This window comes from Balaenoptera ricei, chromosome 6 (assembly GCF_028023285.1).
Source record: "Balaenoptera ricei isolate mBalRic1 chromosome 6, mBalRic1.hap2, whole genome shotgun sequence".
Lineage (NCBI taxonomy): Eukaryota > Metazoa > Chordata > Mammalia > Artiodactyla > Balaenopteridae > Balaenoptera > Balaenoptera ricei.
The window spans coordinates 94,988,073-95,012,943 of record NC_082644.1 but is presented as its reverse complement, the minus strand read 5'-3'; the positions used below and the strand labels follow the sequence as shown (position 1 = coordinate 95,012,943).

Below are 24,871 nucleotides of genomic sequence, written 5' to 3'. Positions count from 1 at the left end.
TTACTCTGGTTTGACAGGTGGATTGAAGAGGGGAAAGGTGGAAGGCAGAGTCCAGGGCGGAGGCTATCCAAGTAGGTGGCCAAGGCATTGGCTGGAGGCAAAGCCTGGTGACTGCTTGATTGTGGAGGGGTGAAAGAGAGGGCAGCTTCAGGATGATTCTTGATTTCTAGCTGGTGGACAGTGGGGATGTCCAACAGGCCAGTGGGTATTGGGGCCTGGAGTACAGGGGGCTGGTTAGGCTGAGATGCCAAATGGGGACTCATCAGCCTGCGGGTGGAAGTCGAAGGAGCCTCCTCCAGCTGCTTTCTTTTCTCTACTAAGGAGTGTTTATTTCACTCCACAAGCTTGGGCCACTCAGTCCTCTGTACCCCCTGCAGCCTTGCGTCTGGTACACAAGGCAATGCTTGAGACTTCTGCATCTGTTGGGGTAGCTCTTTCTTTTTTGTTTTAGCTTTATTGATGTGTAATTGACAAATTAAAAGTGTATGTATTTAAGGTGTACAACTTGGTGTTTTGATATATGTGTGCATTGTGAAATGATCACCACAATGGAGCTAAGTAACATGTCCCTCACTTCACATAGTTACCTCTTAGCAAGTGTCAAGTATACAGGACAGTATCATTAACTATAGTTACCACACTGTACATTAGGGCCTCAGAACTCTTTGTGCTGCAAAACTGAAACTTCATACCCTTTGACTTCCCTGTTTCCCTCAGCCCCCGGCAGCTACCGTTCTACTCTGTGGTAGCTCTTATCTTCTGCTGTCTCTGGCTCTGTCTACACCCGTCGCGTCACCCCACATATCTGGAGGCGCTTCTCCGTTGAGTCATGTAACCCACTGATATAAACTGTTCTCCTTTCTGAGCTGCTGTTTGTCTCCTTCATCTCAAGCCTCTGCTTTCTCCCTGGCCACTGCTCCTGAGGGGGATCTTTGGTCTCCTGGCCCCTCTCGTGCCCTAGAACAGCCATGTGATCAGTGATCTCACTGGGCATGTCTCTCCGGCCTTGCTGCCCTCCTTGACCATATTGCTGAGAAGCCACACTGGCCAGGGAGGGCCTCACCCCAAATGCCACGTGTCTTCACTCAGGTCTTATTTGCTCAGTTCAAGTCCCAAATAAGTCATTTCAGAATCACTAACCCATACCCCTCTGAACCTTTGTGAGGTACAATTTTGTACCTATTTCATTAACAAAAATACATATCTTAACTGATGACAGTATAAATTGTTATTCCCTATAGGAAAACAATTTGGAATGGAAATTGTACGAGCCATAAAAAATGTGCTATCCTGTGTATCTGCATTTCACACACCCTCAGGGATGTATCCCATACAGAAATAATTTTAAAGAAAGAAGTCACCATATGAGAGAGAATGTTATTGCTATAATAATTGTTATTGTGAGAAATTAGACTGAATGCTGCGGTATGGGAATAGTTAATGAAATTATAGTTTATATACTCTATAAAAACTATTATGCTCCCATTATAATAATAAATATGAAGCCACATGGGGAAAAAACTTATATGTTAGTAGAAGTAAGACTGATTTAAAAAATAGCAGAGTTTGGCCCCTTAGGGATTCCATTTCAGTAGAGCCAGAGCTTCATGTACGTTCTCAAAGGTGTGAAAGGAGTTGTAGCTGATTCTCCTTTCCATGAGCTGAGGTTGAAACAGACCCATTTTTCTGGCAGCACATCTGTGCAGGCCTCTGCCCTGGTCCTCTGCACCTGCTGGTTGACCACCAGATAGGTTTTCCTTCTTTCCATGTTGACCCACGTGGAGAGCCAGCCAGGTAGGGAATAAGAGATGGAAGACAGGCCTCCTTTGCATCATGACCCATGCATCCCGCAACTGGAAAAGATCATATTGGTTTAACAGCAGAATTCTTTTCCCAAATTAAACGGCAAAAGTAGGTGTGTGTTAATTCAATCTAGAAATTAGGGTCTTTATGAGGAGTCATCAGCCTGGGTCTCAAAAGAGGAAGAAGATATAATGCAGTGGGAAGGTGCAGTAGAATCTGAGAGCCCAGTATTCTCACCTGTAAAATGGCAACACTGGGTTACCTATCTCACAGTTTTCTATGAAGATTTTAAAAAAAGAAAATGTATGTGAAAGGGTTTTGTAAACCATATAATGCTCATCAAGACTTAGTTGGTGTTTACTACTTGTACTTTGTCATTGGAATGGCAGACGCTATTGGACAGCAGAGGCAATGACCACTTTTGGGAACAGCGATTGGAAGGCTTAGATTGGACAGCCAGAGATATCGTGGCATTTCTGGCCAAGCACCCAGAGGAAGTGCAGTCCACTAATGGCTCTGTGTACACCTGGAGAGAAGCCTTCAATGAGACCAACCAGGCAATCCAGACCATCTCTCGCTTCATGGAGGTGAGGATCTATTCTGCGGACCACTTAGAAAAGGCTTTGGCTTCTTTCTCTGAGATGGTGCAGTAAGGTTTGGATTGGAGTAAAGTTTAGGAATAATGTGTCATCTTATTTACAGTAGTATCCCTCCACCTAACACAGGGTGTAGCATACAAAAAGGTACTCAATGGATGTTATTTAAATCACTGAATGAGTAAATCAACAGACCTAACTTCTAGCTTTATTCTATCTGACTCAGGAATGTCTCTATCCATTGTTTTCTAGGTTTTCCTGTGTTTTGATATCCCAATACCTAATGGCAACAAAACATTCCCTTAAAAAAAGCATTACTTACGAAACTTATCTAAAATCTAATAGGACCGATTACACTTTAAAAATTGAGTCCTAAAAATGATGTGACTTAATAGGGACAAATGAAAGGTTTTTTTGTTCTGCTTGGTTAGTTGTTATGACTCAAAATTACTAAGAAAACAGAAGCGAAAATGAGGTTTAAACCTCTTTCCCTCCACAAAAATCAATATAGGTAACTTACCTCTAAATACTTCCAACATTTCCCTTAAATTGCAGTTAAAAACCAAAACAACCCACTTTCAATTGAATATTGGAGAATGACTTGAGAGAGGAGTAGAGAGTGAGGATAAAAGAAGTCATGCACTTAGCGCTTCTCTCTTAGCATAGATTCTGCCTTGGCCACTGCTTGTTTTCCCGGCCATCGGCGTTCTCATGATGGCTGTTCTTCCTTCAGTGTGTGAACCTGAACAAGCTGGAACCAGTGGCAACAGAGGTTCTGCTCATCAACAAGTCCATGGAGCTGCTGGATGAGCGGAAGTTCTGGGCTGGGATCGTGTTCACTGGAATTGCTCCTGGCAGTGTCGAGCTGCCCCATCACGTCAAGTACAAGATCCGGATGGATATCGACAATGTGGAAAGGACGAATAAGATCAAGGATGGGTAAGTCGAATCCCATCGTACCAGCCAGTCTTGGGAAAGTCAAGAGCAGCTAATGTGAGTGGAGTTACCTTATTTTAACTAATAATTTGGTAAAAATTTCCAACAAAGTATAACTCAAATTGGTGGCATGATTTTGGTGTAACTGGCTCATTCATTGTGGAGACAACTATTGCAAAGGTCTTAAAATATCATTATCTTTTGGTTCAGCATTTCCATTCCAGGGAATTAGTCCTGAGGAATTAAATCAACAGGAAAAAAAGACATTAGGTTCTCTGTGCCAGCACTATCCCTTTCTATAAAAGGGAGCAAATAAGCAAGATAAAAGGGAATGGTTAAGTAAATTTTGGCCCATCTACTTGTTGCAATGTTAGGGAGCTAATGGAGGGTGGGGGGGGACCCAAACCAACAAGTGGTTTGCTCATTCTGATTATATTTATTTAAAAACATGTGTACGTGTCAGCTGAGACCGGAAAGTAAGATACAGAAATAAGAAAAGTGGCTCTGTAATGGTGGTAGGATTGTGGGTGACTGAGTTTTTTTTATTGTATGGTTCTAAGGAATGTCTGATCGCCTGTGGTTTGATTTAAGGTACTGGGACCCCGGTCCTCGGGCTGACCCCTTTGAGGATATGCGGTACGTCTGGGGGGGCTTCGCGTACTTGCAGGATGTGGTGGAGCAGGCGATCATCAGGGTGCTGACGGGCGCAGAGAAGAAAACCGGCATCTACATGCAGCAGATGCCTTACCCCTGTTACGTTGACGACATGTGAGTTACCAGCGAGCCACCGCCTTCGCTTAACTGGTTAACACTGTCCCCAGGTGGTGTGTACACACGCACGCACACACACACACACACACACGTCAAGGGAGGAAACAGAATGATTACATTTATTTTATATGTGTGTTGATACTGGTCAAAAAATTGGTTAAAACAAGATTGCAGCTACTGCCAAAAAAAAAAAAATTGTTTTTGAAATTCTGTGGCAATTTCAGGAAATAAGATGCCAGATGTAGGTAGCTGACAGTTTGAGCCACGTCACCAGTAATCTTCACTCCTTTCTAGTCCATGGTTACCAGAACTTTTATTTTTTTATACTCTATCCTTTCAGTCAAAATCAGCCCAATCTGCAAGTTTAAAATGTGTCATGACGAGCACATGCCAGACGCATCCACACATCCTCACGTCCCCCAAACACAGAGGCACAGCGTTCTAGACCTATAAAAGCAGACTTCGTGTCAGTTTTTCTCCTTCCTCTCTATAAGTGGTAAACCACATTTTCAAACAATGCAGATAAAACCGAACAAGGCCTTTTTATTTTAGACATTTTAGATAATCTTTTAGTGCTTAGTCACTGTGCTGCCAGGTCCTCACCGTGGGGACTTTGGAGCCAGTGATTTCTTGTGAGAGAGAGAGAATAGGCAGAGGTGTAGTTATTGCAAGCATCTGAAATATGTCCCGTCTCTTCTGGATTCTGGAAACTCTCTTATTCTCTGTTGTGTGAGGGAGAGTGTGTGAGTGTGTGTGTGTAGAGATCAGAGTGCAGAAAGAGCAGGGTTCCTCTCCTTGTACTTCTCCCTGCTTTGCATTGAACAACCCATTTCCTTGCAGGGCTCACTCTAGCTTTTCTAGGTCACCTGGATTTATCTTGTTTTTCACCTTCAGAAAGATTAGCCAGTATTTTCCAAAGGAAGACTTTTCCAAAGACCCCCTAAGCCAAGATTTACTCTAGAAAGTATGTATTAAGATGGGAACACGATGAGAGGTCAGAGGCATTCAGAGCCTTTGCCTGTTGTCACGTAGCCTGTAAGTGCATAAATGGTAAAGCTGGGACTTGAACCTTGAGTTTCAGAGTCCAGATTCTGTGTTCCTTTTACTTCACTGCATTTCCTATTCTACTTTGGAAATCTGAAATATTACTGACAAGAGCTGCCTGAAGTGTATTTCTGCACCATCTGTCGTTAACAGTTATGCACGGCAAGCTGATAGTGAGGTGACCTTGAAGATGTTGAACTTTCATGACAGAATGAGTTGGTTTTTTGGTTTTGTTGGTTTTGTTTTAGTACTTTAAACTCACCCCCATTTAGCTTAATGACATCTGAGAGCTATCTGGTTACTAAAGCAAGCCCTCCAAGAAGTTTTCTTTGGCATCACTTTGTTAGTAGTTTCATCACTACGTTACCCCACTCACGAAGCGTGACTGTCAGGGTGCACGGGTCTGCCCGTCTCGGGCTCAGTGCTGGTGCTTTCTCTTGCATGCAGACCCAGAGGTGTTGGCCCAGGAGCCTGGCTTACACTCACCTTTACTCCTCCCCCCGCCCTTCCAGCTTCCTGCGGGTCATGAGCCGGTCAATGCCCCTCTTCATGACGTTGGCCTGGATTTACTCTGTGGCTGTGATCATCAAGGGCATCGTGTACGAGAAGGAGGCGCGGCTGAAGGAGACCATGCGCATCATGGGCCTGGACAACAGCATCCTCTGGTTCAGCTGGTTCATCAGCAGCCTCATCCCCCTGCTCGTGAGCGCCGGCCTGCTGGTGGTCATCCTGAAAGTAAGGCTGCCTCACCGGCCCCTCCCTGCCCCCCGTGGGCTCTGTGAGCAGAAGAAAGGCACGGATTCTTTGGAAGGGAAAGGGTCATATGTGCTGTTCCCTGAAATTCCCTCATTTTATAGTTGGGGAAAGGGAGACTGAGAGAAGGGCAGCAACTTGTCCAGAGTCAACCCAGCTGGTTAGCAGCTAAGCAGGACTGAACCTAGGGGTCTTGTGTCCCAGGTGAGCACAAGCTTAACTACGCCATGCTGTTTGGCAATGGTTCATGGCAGCATCTGAGAGTTACTCATTTTCCTAGATGTATTGGGTGGTAATTCTGCCAGAATTTCTAAAAACCATACTCAGAAGCATAGATATTGTTGCACATTAGGATTTTCTGGAAGCAGAGGCTGAGACGGAGTTTGGGTATGGGTATTTCTTAGGGATCCACACCTCTAGAAGGGATGGGGAGGATACAGGATTTAGCAGAGGGAGGAGTTGAACTGTGACGCATGGCCAACTCGCTGGGCACTCTTGCCGCAGAGCTGAGATGTCCAGCCCTTTCGCTTACCCCAAGGCCTCCCTCTCTGACACCGCATAGATCCAGGCCCTTCAATTAGTCATTGGAAGGGTGTGCCCCAGGGCCGGACAGCTGTCTGCAGCTGGGACAAACCTAGAGGGGTTGACACCTGAGGCTGTCTGCTGACAGCCAGGCAACAAGTCCTTCCTTGAAGGGGACTCTGTACAGTGCAGTTCTGTGTCCACCCCTTACATTAATAAGGTTTATATGCCATTTTTTTCACAATCATTTCATTTAAGGATGCATTGTTTAAAAATAAATGTTTTTAAAAGCAGAGGGGTACAAAGGGAAAGGAAGTAACATTTAATTTAATACCAGCTACTATTCATTACAAATGAGCACTTACTGATTGCAAGCACTGTTTAAAGCACATACGTGTGCTGTCTTGTGATATCCTCACTAAATAACCCATTTAACATACAAGGAAATGAGGCCAAGGAAGGTTAAGGACTTCACTGAGGTCACCCGACACTGTGGCAGAGCAGTTCTTGCTAAAGTCAAGCCCCCCTCATGCTCTGATGTCTGACTGCCAGGGTTGAGCTATGTGGCCGGGGTGGAGGTCCTCTGGCTGGTGGGTGAGAGCCACTCTGTGACAGCTGAGCGCTGGTGGGTCCTGCTGAAATAGAACCAACTGCTAGAGAGAAACTTGAAAAGTCCACAGAGTTTGGATGATCGTGGGGATCCAGAATCCATAGCAGGTTCTCATGGGGGATGTTAAGATGGCCTGACCACTTTCCTTGGCTTTCAGAGGGAGAAGCCATGTGGGATGCTGTCTCCCACAATTCTTTCTTGGTGCCAAGAGTCATGGTCCTTAGAGAAGAAGGAGAATCCAGGTGATATTATTCCTTGGAGAAACAAAGAACAAAATTGTCTGTTGAGATGAACCTTGGTGAATATCAAGCCTGGACTTTGTTTTGTTTCTGGCTCTACCATGACTTTGATGTGTGGTCTTGGGCTAGTCATTTCCCTTCAGTAGATTTCAGTTCACTCATCAGAAAAATGAACAGCAGTGTTCCTCAGTATTGTCTTTAAGATGAGCAGGAATAAGCCCTGGCTACTTCCCATAGATCATTGCTTATTGACAGTCTTATTGGGTCTCTTCCTTCCCAGTTAGGAAACCTGCTGCCCTACAGCGACCCCAGTGTGGTGTTTGTCTTTCTGTCCGTGTTCGCCGTGGTGACCATCCTGCAGTGCTTTCTGATCAGCACGCTCTTCTCCAGAGCCAACCTGGCGGCAGCCTGTGGAGGCATCATTTACTTCATGCTGTACCTGCCCTACGTCCTGTGCGTGGCGTGGCAAGACTACGTGGGCTTCACACTCAAGATCTTTGCGGTGAGTAACTCTGGCCCTTCTGCGGTAGCTGCAGTCACAGCCGCACCTGGTATTTCACTTCTGCTTTATAGTCCAAGCTGAGAACAGAAGATAAGAGATTCTCTTTCCAGCGGGACTTGAACCTCAGTTCTAGATTCTATGCTCCTTGAAGGCAGGGACTGTGTTTTATTCAACTGTTTATTTTTAGTCCTCTGAGTGAACACTGGTTGAATTGAATCAAATGGTATTTTTCAGGGAGCCAGACTTGCACTGCATGCGGTAAATGGCACTGGGGAATGCCTTTAGACAATAGAGGCCAGCTCTACTTTTTGTCTCCCAGCTCTGTTGGCCATGTTAAGCTTGCCACAAAGTCACAGCACAGATAGAACTGAAAGCTCTTAAGGTCAGAGATGGCTCCTTCTGGACTCTTGTCTCCCTTGTGTCCAGTATGGGGTTTCGCTTGAGTAATATTTTCTGAACTTCAAGACTGAGGAGCAGGTGCTCCATGTCCCTGCAAATCCCTGACTTCACTCCCCTCCCTTGTACAGAGGAGGAGAGGCCTTTGAGGGTGTGCAAGTCCCTATAAGACTGAGTTGTCCTGAGTTTTTTGCAGGATGCTCCAGATGCCTCTGTCTGGACCCGTTAGACATCAGCAGCCCCAGACAGGCTCCTAGGACACTGAGCCATCACTGACCGAGCAGGGAGCTTGAGAGGACCTGGATAAATGGGCTGTGTGTGTGCGTGTGTGTGTGTGTGTGTGTGTGTGTGTGTGTAAGGTACAGCATTGCTGAGCCCTTGAGGCATCTTTGGAAGCATACAATTCTAAAAGTTTTACACTCCCTCATACGTGCGTTTCTGAAATGTGTGAGTATAATGAGTTGCTTATAAATAGAATCACTTTATATGCTGCCAGGGAACCCACTCCCCTAAAGGGACTCTGTAGATAAATATTTCCATATCTTGCAATTGATCCATTTGGCAAATTCACCTTTCTCCAGGTGACATTTACATTAGCAGTGATAGGAAAATGAGAAACAAGGAGATGGATGAGTGACTTCTGCATCTTTCTCACAGAGCCTGCTGTCTCCTGTGGCTTTTGGGTTTGGCTGTGAGTACTTTGCCCTTTTTGAGGAGCAGGGCATTGGGGTGCAGTGGGACAACCTTTTTGAGAGCCCTGTGGAGGAAGATGGCCTCAACCTCACCACCTCGGTCTCCATGATGCTGTTTGACGCCTTCCTCTACGGGGTGATGACCTGGTACATCGAGGCTGTGTTTCCAGGTACACTGAGCTTCCACACTGCTTTAGACATCAGCCAGGGAAATGAAGTTTCTAGCTGTAGTGCTTTCCTTCCTTTGTGCTGGAATTTCTGCAGGGCCTGGGTCTCCTTGGAAAGTGGTTAGGGCTTTAGACCTATGGCAAACAAATAGTCTCCAAGGAGAAGCAGCTGACGCTAAAAGTACAGCTCTTAGTACTGACATAGCTCTTGTTTCTTGAGCACTGTGTGCCAGGCACTGTGCAAAGTGTTTTACATACTTTGGTTCATTTAATCCTTGTAAGACTACTCTGAGGGAGTTACTGCCCTAACCAGTTTTTGCAAATGAGAGAACTATGACCCGAAGAAGTTAAATAACTTGCCTGTGGCCACAAAGCTGGTAAGAGTAGGTGCTTGGAGGTGAACCCAGGTGGGTCACACTGGGTCAGCTAGCCCAGGAGAGTCCTCCCAATGCTGACCCAGGTCTCTAATTCTGTATCCCCTAAATTACCACCAGCAAAGGTTCTGTTTCCTGAGTACAGCTTGTGAATAATAAGATACATTGGCTCTCAACCCTTGCCTGTGCTTTAATCGAATTAGTATTCATAAAAATTCATTTTTATACTTCCCTTAATAAATCTCCTTGACCAAGACCTGCCTTGGATACATTTTCATAGAAGATCAAATTCTGAGAGAGTGAGGTTTAACCGTTTCTGGTTCACCTACTGATTTTTCTCTAAAAGAGTGTATGTGAAATGTTTTTTACATACCCTACCTGAACTTCCCACATTGGATATGCAATTTTGTATCATACAGATCTGGATTCAAATTCTGAGTCCTCCACTTTACTGGCTGAGTGATCTTGAGTAGGCTACTTATCCCTCAGTTTCCTCATCTCTAAAGTGGGGATGATACCTGCCTCGTGGGGTTGCTGGAAAGATTCAGAGAAGTGCAGGATGTTTGTCATACACAGGAGATCTCAGCAAATGTTAGTCCCTCTCCTCCCCCACCTCCATTCCATTTTGTCCTGTCTTCAAAGGCTGTGTCAAGGAGAGAGTCAGGGAGGCTGTGTCTGGCTGGGACACCTCGGGGATGCTGGGGCGTTGCTGAGCTTTGCTCACACCTGTGCTTTGCTTTCAGGCCAATATGGAATCCCCAGGCCCTGGTATTTCCCTTGTACTAAGTCCTACTGGTTTGGCGAGGAAAGCAATGAGAAGAGCCACCCTGGTTCCATCCAGAAGGGAACGTCAGAAAGTAAGTTCTGCTGACCTGCCCTCACCTTAACTGCAGTGCTGGCTCCTATTGGCTGTCGGGGGCAAGGGGTGGCTCTCGGCCTGAAGAGCCTAAAACCACCTAAGGGGCGGAGAAATCCCCTGAAGTGACCCTTTCCAAATTCTCCCATGCATTTGTGTCCAGTGCTGTTGACTTATCGGGGAGTCACTATCTGGGTTTCTAAGGGACATTTCCTTTGTTCTCTTGGCTTCTAAATAAAGTGGCTCTTGATCTCTACCTTCACCTCCGCCCACCCCATCCCCCCAAACACATATACACATACTTTTCATGCTATCCTGACAGCTAGAAAGAAGAGGTAAAGACAGCCGTGGTTATGGAGTCATAACCTCGCTGCCTGCCTTGTCCTGATGACAGACGCATGAGCCCGTGCAGGCTGACACCAAGTGGCTGCCACAGGGCTCGCTCTGTGCTTCTCAGTGTTCTCACCCTGCATCACCCAGAGTGCACATCCTCTCCTGGCTTCTGACTGTAGGTAGTGGTGCCCACAGTTCAGCAAAGGCTCTGCCTTCTGGGCTCTTCTGCTCAAGTTCTTGGAGGGGAACTCTTTGTGTTCGGTACAGCTTCCTAAGTCGTTCATAAGTCGCTCCCCTGCTGATCTCTTCTGCGCCCTTCCCCCAGTCACCAGTGGTGAGGTGTGGTGTTCCTTAGCATGGCTCATGAGATTCCTTACCACCCGCCCTTGCCCGCTGTTCCAGCGGCTTCTCCTGCTGTTCCTTCTCTTCTTCCGCAACCTCCCCTCTGCACCTTTATCACTGTATTCCCATCACCAACACTAGTGCCCAGATAGGCCCTACATAAATATTTGTTGCCTATCTGCCTGAGAAACCAGAAATAGCTGTGGAGAGAGGACACTTGTAAAAGTGCAAGCACAGCCCCCTGCGTCTTGACGCTCCACTCGTCAGTGTCTTCTGTGGGCTCATTTCCATCCTGTGTCTTCTCACAGTCTGCATGGAGGAGGAACCCACCCACCTGAAGCTGGGCGTGTCCATTCAGAACCTGATGAAGGTTTACCGAGATGGCATGAAGGTGGCAGTTGATGGCCTGGCCTTGAATTTCTACGAGGGCCAGATCACCTCCTTCCTGGGCCACAATGGAGCTGGGAAGACCACCACCATGTAAGAAGAGGGTGTGGCTTTCTCAGAATCAGCCACAGGAAGGTTCTGTCCTACAGTTAGAAATTCATACCTAAGAACATTGCCTTGGTTACCGGGCCGAGGACAGAGCATATGAGGAACTGATGAATGTAAAAATATTATCTAATCACAAGAGTGCTTTCCAAATGCTGGTTTTTCTCTAGATATTATTTCTTCAGGTTAAAATAGGCTGGGGGCCCTTTGATGACCTTTCCCCTTCGGTTCTCAGAATTCTGCAGTGTTTTTGGAACCTGAGACTGTGACAAGTCTGAGAAAGGGTCTCCTTTGGAGTTGGTTTGGTCAGAACTGTGAGGCAAGAATGTGGAAAGAAAGATTGGCTATACTGGTGGGAGGAAGTAATTTCCAGGAACTCTGTCTCTAAGCAGATGTGAGAAACAGCTGGGCAGCTGGCTGGCTGTATGATTGCCTTCTCTGGGACCTATAAGGACCTTAGAATGGACAGCTTCAGAAGGGAGCACAGGCCATAAACACACCCGAGTTACCTCAGTGGCTTTCATTGTAGTCCATCAACCATTGCCGAGGACATTTTGGTGGGGGAGGGGTAATCTCTTCCTCCTGTTTTTCTTTTATATATTTTTAACATGCAAAATCAATATATTATGAACGTTGCAGAGACTCTTTAAAAGGTGCACAAAAATCCTAACTGCCAAACACACAAATTACTTTTATCTTTGAATGATTTGTTCTGCTTTGTCCCTTTTACTTGGACATGATTTTAAGCATAAAAAGAATATATGCTTTAAAGTGTACTTCCCATTGTAAATTGGAATCTTCATTTAAAAAATGCTTGTGCTGAAACTGCTATTTCCAACACATAGGCCCACTCCTAGCTGTTCCCTGAAGCAGAGACTCCTTCGCTGTGTCGGGGTCTGTTGGAGTCCATTAGGAAGGAAAGGGGCTGGAGGGTCGCTGCCTCTGCCGTCTGCCCAGACGCTGCAGCCTGGAGTGGAGCTTCAGGGCAGGAGGGCCAATGCTGACTCCTGTACTTTAACGTTTTTGCCCTTAGGTCAATCCTGACTGGGTTGTTCCCTCCCACCTCGGGCACTGCCTACATCCTGGGGAAAGACATTCGCTCCGAGATGAACACCATCCGGCAGAACCTGGGGGTCTGTCCCCAGCATAATGTGCTGTTTGACATGTGAGTACCAGCACACCCTCTTTGCAGGTGTGTCATGAGTCACGGGTAGAGTGGGACTTAAGCATTTTACCACCTTTGGGGGTAGCAGGCCTCGCCTTCCTGGATGTGTTGAGACCAGGTCGTCCTTCGACGTTGGAAAAGTAAGAGAATTGTGGGGTGGGGGATGTTACATCCATCCAGCTGGTGGATGGAGGCCTGGGAAACGGTGCTGTCCATTCCTGTCCTTCTGGAGTGAGGACATCTCTCTCCCCGCACACCCTCCCTGAGACCACCACAGCTCTCACCTGGCAGTACCTCAGGGCCCTTGATACGTGGGTCCCGTGTTTCCTGCTCAGAACTTTTGTTTCCGTTCAGCCTGCCCATCACCAAGCAGGGAGCCGCCATGGTGAGCAGAGAGAGAGACCTGAGCTCTGTGACCTTGGGTGAGGGCATCCCCCTTCTGGGCCCCGGTTTCCTCTCATCTACAGTGAGCAGCACGGGCTTGTGTCCTCCACAGGGTCCCCCCTTCTCTCAGGGCTGAAGTCCTTCGAGGTTCAGGAGGGCTGCTCCAGGCTAAGGCCGAGGCAGCTCCTTGGTTGGTGGGGCCTTGGGGAGGGCCCTTTGAGGACCCGCCACTGCCTGATGCGCGGGGGCCAGGCCAGCGGGGAATCGGGTGGACGTGACCTGTCGCCTTGCTGCTTTGGCTTCTCAAGTAGCTCATGTGACTGCTCACTGCTGTTCTACCTTGAATCCTTCCTGGAGATTATTTTTCAGAAATTGATAAAGTTAAAAAAAAAAACTGGGGAAAGAAAAATGTGCCTGTCGTGTTCTGGGTGAGGAGGCACTGTGTTCTGTGCGTCCTGGGGGCCCGGAGCCGAACTGCCCCTCTGTCCCCAGGCTGACTGTTGAAGAGCACATCTGGTTTTACGCCCGCCTGAAAGGGCTCTCGGAGAAGCACGTGAAAGCAGAGATGGAGCAGATGGCCCTGGATGTTGGTTTGCCGCCAAGCAAACTGAAAAGCAAAACAAGTCAGCTGTCAGGTGAGGCCCAGAGCTGCCTTCCTCCTCCAACGCACCCCGCCGCCCCCGACTACACACACACAGGAAATACAGCTGCCGCCGTGTCCCCGGCTTCCCGGGGGAGTGGGAGGGTCAGAAACGTGTTCGGGCTTGTCCCCAGGAGGGCATCTCCATCCCTCCTTCACCACCTCTGCTGTCACTCACTGGGGCTGGCCCTGGATCCTGTCTCCTCTCTCCCATAGGTGGAATGCAGAGAAAGCTGTCTGTGGCCTTGGCCTTTGTCGGGGGATCCAAGGTTGTCATTCTGGATGAGCCCACAGCCGGCGTGGACCCTTACTCCCGCAGGGGAATATGGGAGCTGCTGCTGAAATATCGACAAGGTAACTGATGTGTATTTACTCTGCCTTCTGGGCTGGCAGGGGGAGGGAGGGAGGAAAGGAGCGAGAGAGGGAGGGAGGGCCTCTGGAAGAGTATCTTGTGGCTGTTTCTGCTAGAGCAACAGAATTGCTTTCAAGGAAAACGTGGAGCTGAGCTCTGACCTCAGCCCTGGTGTGTAAGTGGGAGGCCTGGTTTCCAAGACCCTGCAAGTTTACACTTCATTCCCTAGGGGCCTGCAAGGAGAAGAGAAATGGGGATAAAGGGCATCCTCTATGGGCCCCCAGGGCTCCCTCCAGCCTAGAACTCTCACATGTGTAGTATAATTATGGTCTCCTACAGACTGAGATTCCCAAGAGCCGAGGCTGTGTTGTCTTTCGTCTCTGTCCCCACGTGGTGCACTAAACTTGTGTGCTGACAGAGTGGATGAATACATGAATGGATGGGAGAGGTGCAGTCAGCTTAGAGGGGTAGAAGGTACACAAGGTGGTACAGTATGAGGGGCACGGGTTTGGAGTCAGCTCAAGCTGGCCCGAGACCTTGGAAAAGTCATTTAACTTGCCTCAGCTTCTTTATCTATAATGGTGGGAGTGCCCACCTTACAGAGGATTAAGTTAAATGAGAATGCACCTAGACCACGTAGCACACTGCTGGCATGTAGCAAGTTCCCAAATAAACATTCCCGTCCTTCATTCTATGAGGATGCAGCAGCCGTCCTCACAGCATTGCCATCCTGGGGGTCATGAGCACACAGGCCTCGGGGTCTTTCTCCCAGGCTTTCCCCTGCTCGTATTTCTGTAGTTGTGGCCACTGCGACCAGTGAGGACAGCAGGCCTCACCTGTGCCTCGCCCTCGTGTTTGTTCCCGGCAGGCCGCACCATTATTCTGTCCACACACCACATGGATGAAGCGGACATCCTGGGGGACAGGATTGCCATCATTTCCCATGGGAAGCTGTGCTGCGTGGGCTCCTCCCTGTTCCTGAAGAACCAGCTGGGGACAGGTTACTACCTGACCCTGGTCAAGAAGGACGTGGAGTCCTCCCTCAGCTCGTGCAGAAATAGCAGTAGCACTGTGTCGTACCTGAAAAAGGTGAGTTGCAGTCTCAGTGCTGGGCTGGTGCCGGGTCCGGGGAGTCAGGACTCATTGGCTGTGAGTGGCTTGTCCACATCTGCCCCACTCTGCCACCTTGAGGCCACCATCTCCCTGCTCTGTGTCCCTTTGGAGTCACATTGTACCTCCTACATGGAAATCTCTGGAGACTTCTGTTCCCATTGTGTTAGCTCTGTTGAATTCCGTTTCCTTTTTCGTATGGAGACACAATGAGCGATGGAGAAGACCCTTAGAGGACTTAATTTTGTTGAAGAAGAAAGACTTACCAAGAGTTAAGATCCTTAGCTGAAGAATGCCCTGCTGTGCCTGCTCATTACCTTTAAATCTTATTGACCTTAACTTTTAAACTACAAAATAGCACATATATATTGAGCACCGATTTCATGCCAGACACTCAATCTGGCAGACTCTGGCCATAAAAGAAAATCAGGATAATAGTTGTCACATTGTTATCATTTGCAAACTTTTTTTTTTTATCTATCATCTCAAAGTACAGAGCAACCCTGGGAAGAAGGTATTGCAATTATTATCCCAGATGAGAGAAGTGTGGCTTGTAGGGATTTAGTTTATTCAGGGTCACCCAGCACGTGAATAACAGAGGTGGGACCAGAACCCAATAACCGGGTACATTTTCCCCTGTACTGCAGTACATGCCTGAGGTTTATCTGTGTGTTCAAACACTGGCGCCCAAAACACTTACATCCCAACCTTGACCTCCTGTCCACTTATTTACCTTTTAACTAGTGTCTCGTGGGTCAAAGTGCGGTCTGAGACAAGCAGCATCAGTCACTTGGGAGCTCGTTAGAAATGCAGAAACCTGGGCCCAACTCAGACTTACTAAATTAGAATCTGCGTTTTAACAAGGTCCTCTGGTGAGGAAACACAAATTAAAGCTTGAGAAGCACTGAGCTAGATAACCAGGCAGGTAAACCCCATGCCCAAGACGGTCGATGAGGGCCTGGTTACAGCACTCGCTGGCAGGCCGCAGCTCTGCTTTTGCGAGCTCTGCTTCCCGTGCACGCAGCCCAGGTGTCAGATCAGACAGTGGCCTCAGAAGCCAAGGCAGCCCAGCTGCGTGCCTCCCAGGAGGAGCTCTTTGCTCCGGTTCTCACACGATAGAGCTTCTCGGAAGCCCCCAGGTGAAGCTGGTGGGGCTGCACCTTGCTCGGTCCCTGACCCATTCTTACCTCCTTCTTTGCCATCAGGAGGACAGTGTTTCTCAGAGCAGTTCTGATGCTGGCCTGGGCAGCGACCATGAGAGTGACACGCTGACCGTCGGTAAGGACTCTGGGGTTTCTTATTCAGGTGGTGCCTGAGCTTCCCCCAGCTGGGCAGAGTGGAGGCAGAGGAGGAGAGGTGCAGAGGCTGGTGGCGCTGACTCAAGGTTTGCTGCTGGGCTGGGGCTGGGCGGCTGCGGGAGAGGGTGCAGCTTGGTGGCGGATCGGCCTGACGCTTGTCGGGGAGCCTGGGGCTTGGTCTGGGAGCTGGCAGGGCAGTGTCCCAGAGCGCTGAGATGATTGGGGGTGGGGGGATCCCTTAGGGGAGTGGGTCTGGCTGCACACTGGACACTGGAGACCAGGGATGAGGTGCTGAGTAGCCAAGCTGATGGTGGAGGGATTGGGGTTCAGTGCCTAGGGAGGGTGAGTGCCCAGGAGAGGAGCAGCCCGCTGGATTTCCCTCAGGAGGTGTGTGTAGGAGGCCAGTGTCACCAATAACAGAAATGGAACAGAAGCCTTTACCCTGGCCCTGTCTTCCCCATCCTAACAGCTGGCTGTTCCCAGGAAGCCTCTGGCTCTCCTTCCATGCCCTGTTTGATTAACCCTCTATTGAGGTAAATAGAAGGAGCCTCCTTTAAAAGGTTAGAGAAAGGTGAAGAATCTTTTACAGTTCCTTTAGTCAAGCTTTCCGTCGAAGAATCCTAGCACTTAGGCAATAGACACCAGGCTTTCAACCTCAGAAGGCCAGCCAGCCACCCACCATGCACTGAGGACCTACACTGTGCCTGGCTCTGGTGATACAAAGGTGAATAAGACCCAGCCTCCGCCCCCAGGAACTCTCAGGCCAGAGGTGAACACATGGAATGACTTCAGTGTCTGGGCCATGTGTGCTGTGTGGGCAGGCGGGCTCCTGAGGAGTAGGCAAGGGAGAAGGCGGAGAGCGGCTGGCCCCTAATGGGGGGCCTCGGAGTTGGCTGATCCGTGTCTGTTCTTTGGTCCCTACAGATGTCTCCGCAATCTCCAACCTCATCAGGAAGCATGTGGCCGAGGCCCGGCTGGTGGAAGACATTGGGCATGAGCTGACCTACGTGCTGCCCTATGAAGCCGCCAAAGAGGGGGCCTTTGTGGAACTCTTCCATGAGATTGATGACCGGCTCTCAGACCTGGGCATCTCCAGTTATGGAATTTCAGAGACTACCCTGGAAGAAGTAAGTTCGGTGGCTGGCTGTCAGAATGTAGCAGGGCCAACGATCCCGGGGCCAGACAGGCAGCCTGCATGCCCACTGGGAATAGGATCACCATGGACCTAGGCACTGAGTGCTTAGGTCGTTGGCATCTGGGTTGTGTTGGTTCCAGTTAGCCCTTTAAGGTTGTAGTGGGAGATGTAGGAAAGAAGTATTAGGATTGCTCCCCGGTATGACTGTGTCATGACCATGCATCGGAAATGGCCAACATTTATGGAAAATCTACTCGTGCCATGTGCTAACCTTGGTGTGTTTTGGTTTTTTCAATCATTATAACTTCATTTAATCCTCATAACAAGATGAGAAAGTTGACATTCAGGTATGCCAAGCAAGGATTCAGAATCAGGGGTTTTGGGCTTCAAAGCTCATACTCCATTACTGTGTAAGCAGTGCCTCTCTTGAGAGAGACCTCAAGGGCTGGAAGGGGTATAAAATTGTCTGGCCCAGTAGTCTCCAGGTTTGACTGTGCAGCAGAATCATCTGAGAATATTATTGACAATAAAAATTCCAAGACTCACGCATAGCACAGGGAGATCAGCTCGGTGCTTTGTGACCATCTAGAGGGGTGGGATAGGGAGGGTGGGAGGGAGGGAGATGCAAGAGGGAAGAGATATGGGGATATATGTATATGTATAACTGATTCACTTTGTCATAAAGCGGAAACTAACACACCATTGTAAAGCAATTATACTTCAATAAAGATGTTTAAAAAAAAAAAAAAAATCCAAGGCTCAGCTCCAGGGTCTTTGAATCAGAATTTCTGGAGGTAAGGCCTTGATGTCTGTGCTTTTATTGCATGCTTCCTGGGCAGCATCTGGGCAGATCAGAGTTTGGGAATCATTGGTCTAGTTCAGATTGTTTTCTGATGTTGGAATCCCTGCCATAACATTTCTAGTGATGGGAACCCCTCCTCTCTTGATCATCCTGTCTCGGATAACCTATCATGGTGCTAGCCTACTCAAAGATTTGGGGCCATAGACTTGGAAGAAGCCACTTGGCTCATTCCCTGTAGGTTCAGAACAAATTCCTCCTTCCGCAGTGTCCTCATGTCATAGCTTTAATTTGAAATGACTGTCTGGATTGATAGCTCTCACCACTGGGGAAATGTTCTCTGGTAAGAACGGCTTCTCTCCCAAGTGACTCTGACAAAGTGTTATCAATAAATGAGTCTTCTACGTTTTGTCTTTAGGGGCTAGCATACCATTCAGTCACGTAATAATCATGGCAGTTGCTCTCACAATGTGGTGCTTATGACACTCTCACTCACTCTTATTTTTCAGATATTTCTCAAAGTGGCTGAAGAGAGTGGGGTGGATGCTGAGACCTCAGGTAACCCTCCAGGGGGGCTGCACATTCTCTGGGCTGTGCCCCCTGTAGGCTGTCTTAGCTCACCAGGCTTGTGCCTTTCCCTTCAAATTGTTTTATGACATTCTTACTTTTAGTGTATAGATTTGTTACAGATTCAGAGTTTGTTTTGTTACAAATAAAATGAAACATGGGGTTCCTTCCTTTTGCCTTCAGATGGCACGCTACCCGCAAGACGAAACAGACGGGTCTTCGGGGACAAGCAGAGCTGTCTTCGCCCATTTACTGAAGATGATGCTGTTGATCCGAATGATTCCGACATAGATCCAGGTCCGTTTGGGCAAGATCTTTATTCCGTTGCTAGGAAGTGAATTTCTCTCTTATGTTCTTCTCAGGTGTTATCTTTCGAGGTCCTTGAACCAGGATGATAGATGCCTACAGGGTCCAAAGGGAAGAGAGAAAATGAAAAAAGCCACTTTCCCCTTTTCAGGGTTGTGCATACAGTCAAACCTGAAAGAGCCTGTCCTCACCACTTCCTTCACTGCACTGAGATCGCTCTCTCAAGATACACACACATCGAAAGATGGCCCCTCAATCCTCTGAATCCATTTCTTATCTTTTCTCGCGTTCATGAGGTGTTTAATTGTTGAATAAATGTTCTCTGAGTGGATGGAAGATTTTGAAAGAGCGAGGTGAATTTGCTTTTAGAGTTAATTGGACCCTTAGACTTAGCTGTTTTGGATGAGTGTATCCCTGTGTATTTGACTGGGATGGAGAAGGGGGAGGCAGGTTATGAAGCAAATATTGGTGAGATGTCAAGCCACCGCAGTTAGAAATGGTTTGTTTAACACAAGGATTTCTATAAAAATTTTTCGGAACAGAAACCTTCCTGACTCTCCCATCCCTGTGCCACGTGAGTGTGTGACTCTCATGTTCTCCCTAACTTCATACATCGTTAGTGCTTAGATCACTGGAATGTGTCCGCCTTTTACCAAAAATAGAATAAATGGGAGACAAATTGCTATTGTGTGTTCTCAAGTATGTCAGCCTACCTACGTGGCCTGTTTTGTAGAATATTCTGTAAGAAATCGAGGATGACTTGATTCATCTGAATGGCTTGATGTAACACCATTATGTGTGAACATCTCTCTTCAGCTGTCTCAAGGCACCTTCATTTTTCTGTGCTCATCAGATAAGAACCCAGAGGCAGAGGCTGCTGCTGTCATACGTTTGGGGTCATCACTTTTCCTTGGATGTGAATTTGTCACCAAGGCCCTTTACTCCTTCACTTTTACCTTCAAACGCAAGCCTCCAAGGTGTTGCTGAAGATGCTGGAGGGAGGAGCGCGGGGGTGTCAAAAATGCCTGATATAACAGGTGACCTTCAGTGTTGGCTCTCTGCAGAATCCAGAGAAACAGACCTGCTCAGCGGGATGGACGGCAAAGGCTCCTACCAGGTGGAGGGCTGGAAACTCACACAGCAGCAGGTTGGGGCCCTTCTGTGGAAGAGGCTGCTGATTGCCAGACGGAGTCGGAAGGGATTCTTTGCTCAGGTGAGAAGTGCTGTTCCAGGCCAAGGACTCAGGCTTCCTTGATGGGCTGCAGGCTCCCTGACCAGTGAAGACACGGCAGCATCACTGTTATAAGATGGACCCTGGAGCCAGGTTATCTGTATTTCAATCCCAGTTCTGCTTCTTGCACTCACGTGTCTGTTGCAGGTTACTTTTCTGAGCCTCAGTGTCCTTATCTGTAAAATGGGGATAATAATAGTACCTATGATATAATTGTTATGAAGGTTAAAATGAATAAGTGCTTAGAATGGGCCTCACATTAGTAATTACCGTGTGTGTTAGTTTTATCGTAAAGGAGAGTATAACAAGGACAAAGTTTAGAAAAACTGGCTGGGCAAATTATACTTTCATAGCTTCAGAGATGATATGCCCAGATGCACTCAACATATGAACTTATTGGAAGCTTGATTTTTCTCTAAGTTGATGTTTATCTGAAAACTGATAGAAAAGATAACCAGAGGTCAGACCAAAAAAAAATGATAAACAGAGAAGACTCATTACACTCTTGCCTGCATGTCAGTGTTTGCACGCTAACTTGCTGGGTTAGGAGGGATGAAATTATTCCACTCTATAAAATCAAGAAGTATAAAGAAGTTACAGAGGTTCTTCTCTACAGACTACGTGAGTAATGCACAGAATATGAGTTTGGAGCATATAGACTTAGGTTTGAATTCTGGTTCTGCTACTTATTGTCTCTTTGGCCTTGGGCAAGTTACTTAGTCTCCCTGAGCCCCAGTTACCTTGTTTGTTGATTGGTGATAATGATATTACTACTTAGGGTTGTAATGATAATTAAATGAGATAATGCTCATACAGTTTTTTCCCATGGAATTAATCACCTAGTGATTAATTTTCTGCATTGAAATGCAAGAACATTAGAACCAGGGGCATCATTTGGATTTTTTTTTTTTTTTTTTTTTTAATCATTCAGGGCCACTTTGGACAGAGGCTCTGATTCTTTTAAATTTTTTTTTTTTTTTAATTTTACTTATTTATTTATAGCTGTGTTGGGTCTTCGCCTCTGTGCGAGGGCTTTCCCCAATCGCGGCAAGCAGGGGCCACTCTTCATCGCGGTGCGCGGGCCCCTCACCATCGCGGCCTCTCTTGTTGCGGAGCACAGGCTCCAGACGCGCAGGCTCAGCAGCCGTGGCTCACGGGCCCAGTCGCTCCGCGGCACGTGGGATCCTCCCAGACCAGGGCTCGAACCCGCGTCCCCCGCATCGGCAGGCGGACTCTCAACCACTGCCCCACCAGGGAAGCCCGGATTTTTTTTTTTTTTTTTTTAAACGGATAAATTTCTCAGGAATAAATGGAAGGAGCTTAGAGTTTGCTTATAAAGTATGTACAAGTCATTGTTTTCAGAGAAGGTACAGGTGTAAAGTTTAAGGTGGTTTAGTAAGGATTTAGATTAATCATGCTTTTTGAGGCCATCGGGGGAAGAAATAGCTGCTGTTCCCTTTCCATGGAGACAGTGCTGTAGAGTGGTTTTATCAAAGTATGGGATCTGAATGGGTCACCTAGTCTGTCTGCAGATTACAAATGAGAAGACTGAGGCCATAGGGGATGTGGCTTCACATGGATACAATTACAGTAGAGACAGAACAAAACTGCAGGTCTTCTGGCTTCTGGTCCAGGCTTCGGCTCTCAGCTTTCGTCTGAGCTGAGCTGGGCTCATGACCAGTGTGGTCTTTCTCAGGTTTTCAGGGAGAAAGGGACCTGGTGTTCTAAGTCACCCTGACATGTGACCACTGTTTACTCTGTGAAGTTCTCAGCTCGGTGCCCCTGTCAGGGGGCCACAGCCTCTGGCCTTGTGTTGCCAGCTTCCAGAAATGCCCCGGAGGGAAGGGGTTTAGATTTCAGTCTCCATTGCTTCCAACCTGCCAAGAATGCCTTGTTGGAGCTGCGCCCTGTGCACACTCGAGTGATGGCTGGTCTGAGAGCCTGGCTGGACTCACAGGGCCTTGCCCTGTGGCCTTCTTTCTAACCCTTGTCCTTCTCCTGCGACTTCTCTTCCCTCCTACCCCCTGGTTATAGATTGTCCTGCCAGCTGTGTTTGTCTGCATTGCCCTGGTGTTCAGCTTGATCGTGCCACCCTTTGGCAAGTACCCCAGCCTGGAACTTCAACCCTGGATGTACAACGAACAGTACACGTTTGTCAGGTATGCGTTTGCCTTCTGCGCCCAAGGTGGGAGGAGACCTCAGGCCGACCAGGGTGTTTACTGTGCTGAGGGCCAAGGGGAGGGGGACTCGAGAGTTACACAGGGGCATGGATTTATCAGCTGTGGCTACAGCCCTCACACAAACTCATGTTAGATGCAACGGACAGCGGTGAACAAAACCTGAGCTAACAGGCCAGTCCTCTTACGCATTTAAACTCCATTCCTCTTTATACGCTGTTGTAAGGAACATATGTGTTTTATGTAAGTAATCTGCCCTTGCAAAAAAAATCTATGATTGAGCTATAATACATTTGGATTTTCATAGCTGTGTCTTTATTCTGTAGTTGAACACATGGCTTCCATACACTCAGAGCATTGCACCTCCAGGTTCTTGTTTTCTGCATGATGCAATTCGTGTATGTATTATTTAGTCTTTTAGCTTATAGATAATAGCTAGCTAGTGTTTGGTTTTTAGACCAAAATACCAGCTACTCTGTAACAATCCAGCGCTTCAAACAAAAGGACAAAGGAATCTCTGCATCACGTTATACAGAAGTTTTCCTCAGTCCCATTGTATTTGCAGATCTTTCGATCGGGGAAGTGTGTCAGTGATGTCAAAGGGAAGCTTTAAAGAAAAAAAAAATATATATATATATATGTAAACATGTGAATCAGTCTCTTTTTCTCTAATCCCATGCTTCCTTCCTATTTAGTGCAGGTTTACTTTCTTCTTTCCTTTCCAAGCTGCTGACCTTGTATTGCCCGGGGCTGTGGAACACATGGGCTTGTTTTGTGTTTGTAACCTGTATCCATCATCGTTTGTGTTTTCCAGTTGTCCGTGCAAACATTCAGCCCATAAAATCAGCCTGCCCTTTCCTAGAAAACCCCTGTTGTCTATGCCTAATGGATAATTGTGAAAGTACTTTTGAAATACTGATCTTTCACGAATTCATGTACTTCACATTAAAATACATACGTAAATGTGTGTATATATGTGGGTGGGTGTGTACACATGCGTGTGCACATCTCTATACGTATAACTTATTTACACAAGCTCCACTTCGGAGTGCTGTATGTTACCTTGATACCAAATATATGGCCAGAGGCTGAGTTCCTTGTGGGTGGGTTCTGTGTTTTATTCATTTCCGTTTCAAGAGTTTGGCACACAGGAAGTACTTAATAAAGTGTTTAATTAAACCAAAATGGCCTTCCTCCTCCCGATTCATGGTTTTAATGAATTGCTGAGCTGGCTGCCTCTCGTGTGCCTACAGTAATGACGCTCCTGAGGACGTGAGCACCCAGGAGCTCTTGAGCGCTCTCACTGGAAAGCCTGGCTTCGGGACCCGATGTATGGAAGGAAACCCAATCCCGTGAGTGCCACTTGAGCTGTGAGCCCCTCCACGGCTGGCTTCTTGTGCTTGTCACCTGGTTTGATCTCTACACTGCTTTTTATCATTTGTTATGCCACATGGTGACTACCATCATTTGCCCTTTGAAACATTTTTTATTTTAAAAAAGTTAATACAGTGGTTTAATCAGACCGTCTAGGAACAAACATAACAGACTAGGAGAGTCTTCTAGCATCTTGCCAGGCAAATGACTATAGACATTTGTTTACTGCTTTAGAAATGAATATTTAATTTAAATAGTCCTTTATACTGATCCCTTTTCTCCAGCTCCTATACCTAAGTGCAGAGACAGGCTCCCATTATGTATTATTTGCAGTTTTGTTGATCAGCTTCTTCACTCTAAAAGCCTGAAAAGATGGCATAGTTTTTATAAAAATGGACATTTTCTTCTTTCATAGTTGCATATTTTTATCATATTCTCCTTCAAAGTCCTTTAAAAAAAAGTAGGCAGTGTGTAAATAAATTCAGTGAAATACCCATATGACTCTAAGTGTACATGGGAGGAAGGCATGTCCAGAGATCTTTGTGAGTAAAGACAATGAAGAGAGGTGAGGAGCTTCTGAGAGAACCCAACGCTGGTAGAGGCAGGTTCAAGTTTCCAGGCTCAGGTAGGTTGTTAACCACAGACTGAGGAATTATGGAGAGTGTGGGAAGGTGTGGAAAGATTGGAGAAGGCCTAACTTGAATTCCAGGTTTTAAAGGGAAGATAGTGAGCTTGCAGGAGACAGACCAGTGAGCATACCACCTGTGTGTGCCAGGTTTTAGAACAGATTGCTAAGTGGATAGCCATTATGTACTTGTTAGCGCTTATCAATTGAGTACTTACTGAACATTTGTTAGTACTTAACACTTGCTAAGTGGTAATTCCTGACAGTCAGTATCAGTTCC

The 24,871-nt window shown here is 47.2% G+C and overlaps 1 protein-coding gene across 6 annotated transcripts in view; it reads left to right on the top strand.

Moving 5' to 3' along the window:
* ABCA1 (ATP binding cassette subfamily A member 1) overlaps positions 1-24,871 on the top strand; it is a 138,089-nt gene that overhangs the window by 85,809 nt on the left and 27,409 nt on the right. For all 6 annotated transcript variants that reach the window (XM_059925215.1, XM_059925216.1, XM_059925214.1 and 3 more), the window contains 19 exons: positions 2,193-2,390; positions 3,133-3,338; positions 3,927-4,103; positions 5,663-5,885; positions 7,555-7,776; positions 8,830-9,034; positions 10,149-10,262; positions 11,245-11,416; positions 12,462-12,593; positions 13,470-13,612; positions 13,834-13,971; positions 14,838-15,058; positions 16,285-16,357; positions 17,302-17,504; positions 18,821-18,869; positions 19,062-19,175; positions 20,249-20,397; positions 22,450-22,574; positions 23,846-23,944. In XM_059925215.1, the coding sequence (XP_059781198.1) occupies positions 2,193-2,390; positions 3,133-3,338; positions 3,927-4,103; positions 5,663-5,885; positions 7,555-7,776; positions 8,830-9,034; positions 10,149-10,262; positions 11,245-11,416; positions 12,462-12,593; positions 13,470-13,612; positions 13,834-13,971; positions 14,838-15,058; positions 16,285-16,357; positions 17,302-17,504; positions 18,821-18,869; positions 19,062-19,175; positions 20,249-20,397; positions 22,450-22,574; positions 23,846-23,944 (2,963 nt within the window). The remainder of the gene's footprint in view (positions 1-2,192; positions 2,391-3,132; positions 3,339-3,926; positions 4,104-5,662; positions 5,886-7,554; positions 7,777-8,829; positions 9,035-10,148; positions 10,263-11,244; positions 11,417-12,461; positions 12,594-13,469; positions 13,613-13,833; positions 13,972-14,837; positions 15,059-16,284; positions 16,358-17,301; positions 17,505-18,820; positions 18,870-19,061; positions 19,176-20,248; positions 20,398-22,449; positions 22,575-23,845; positions 23,945-24,871) is intronic.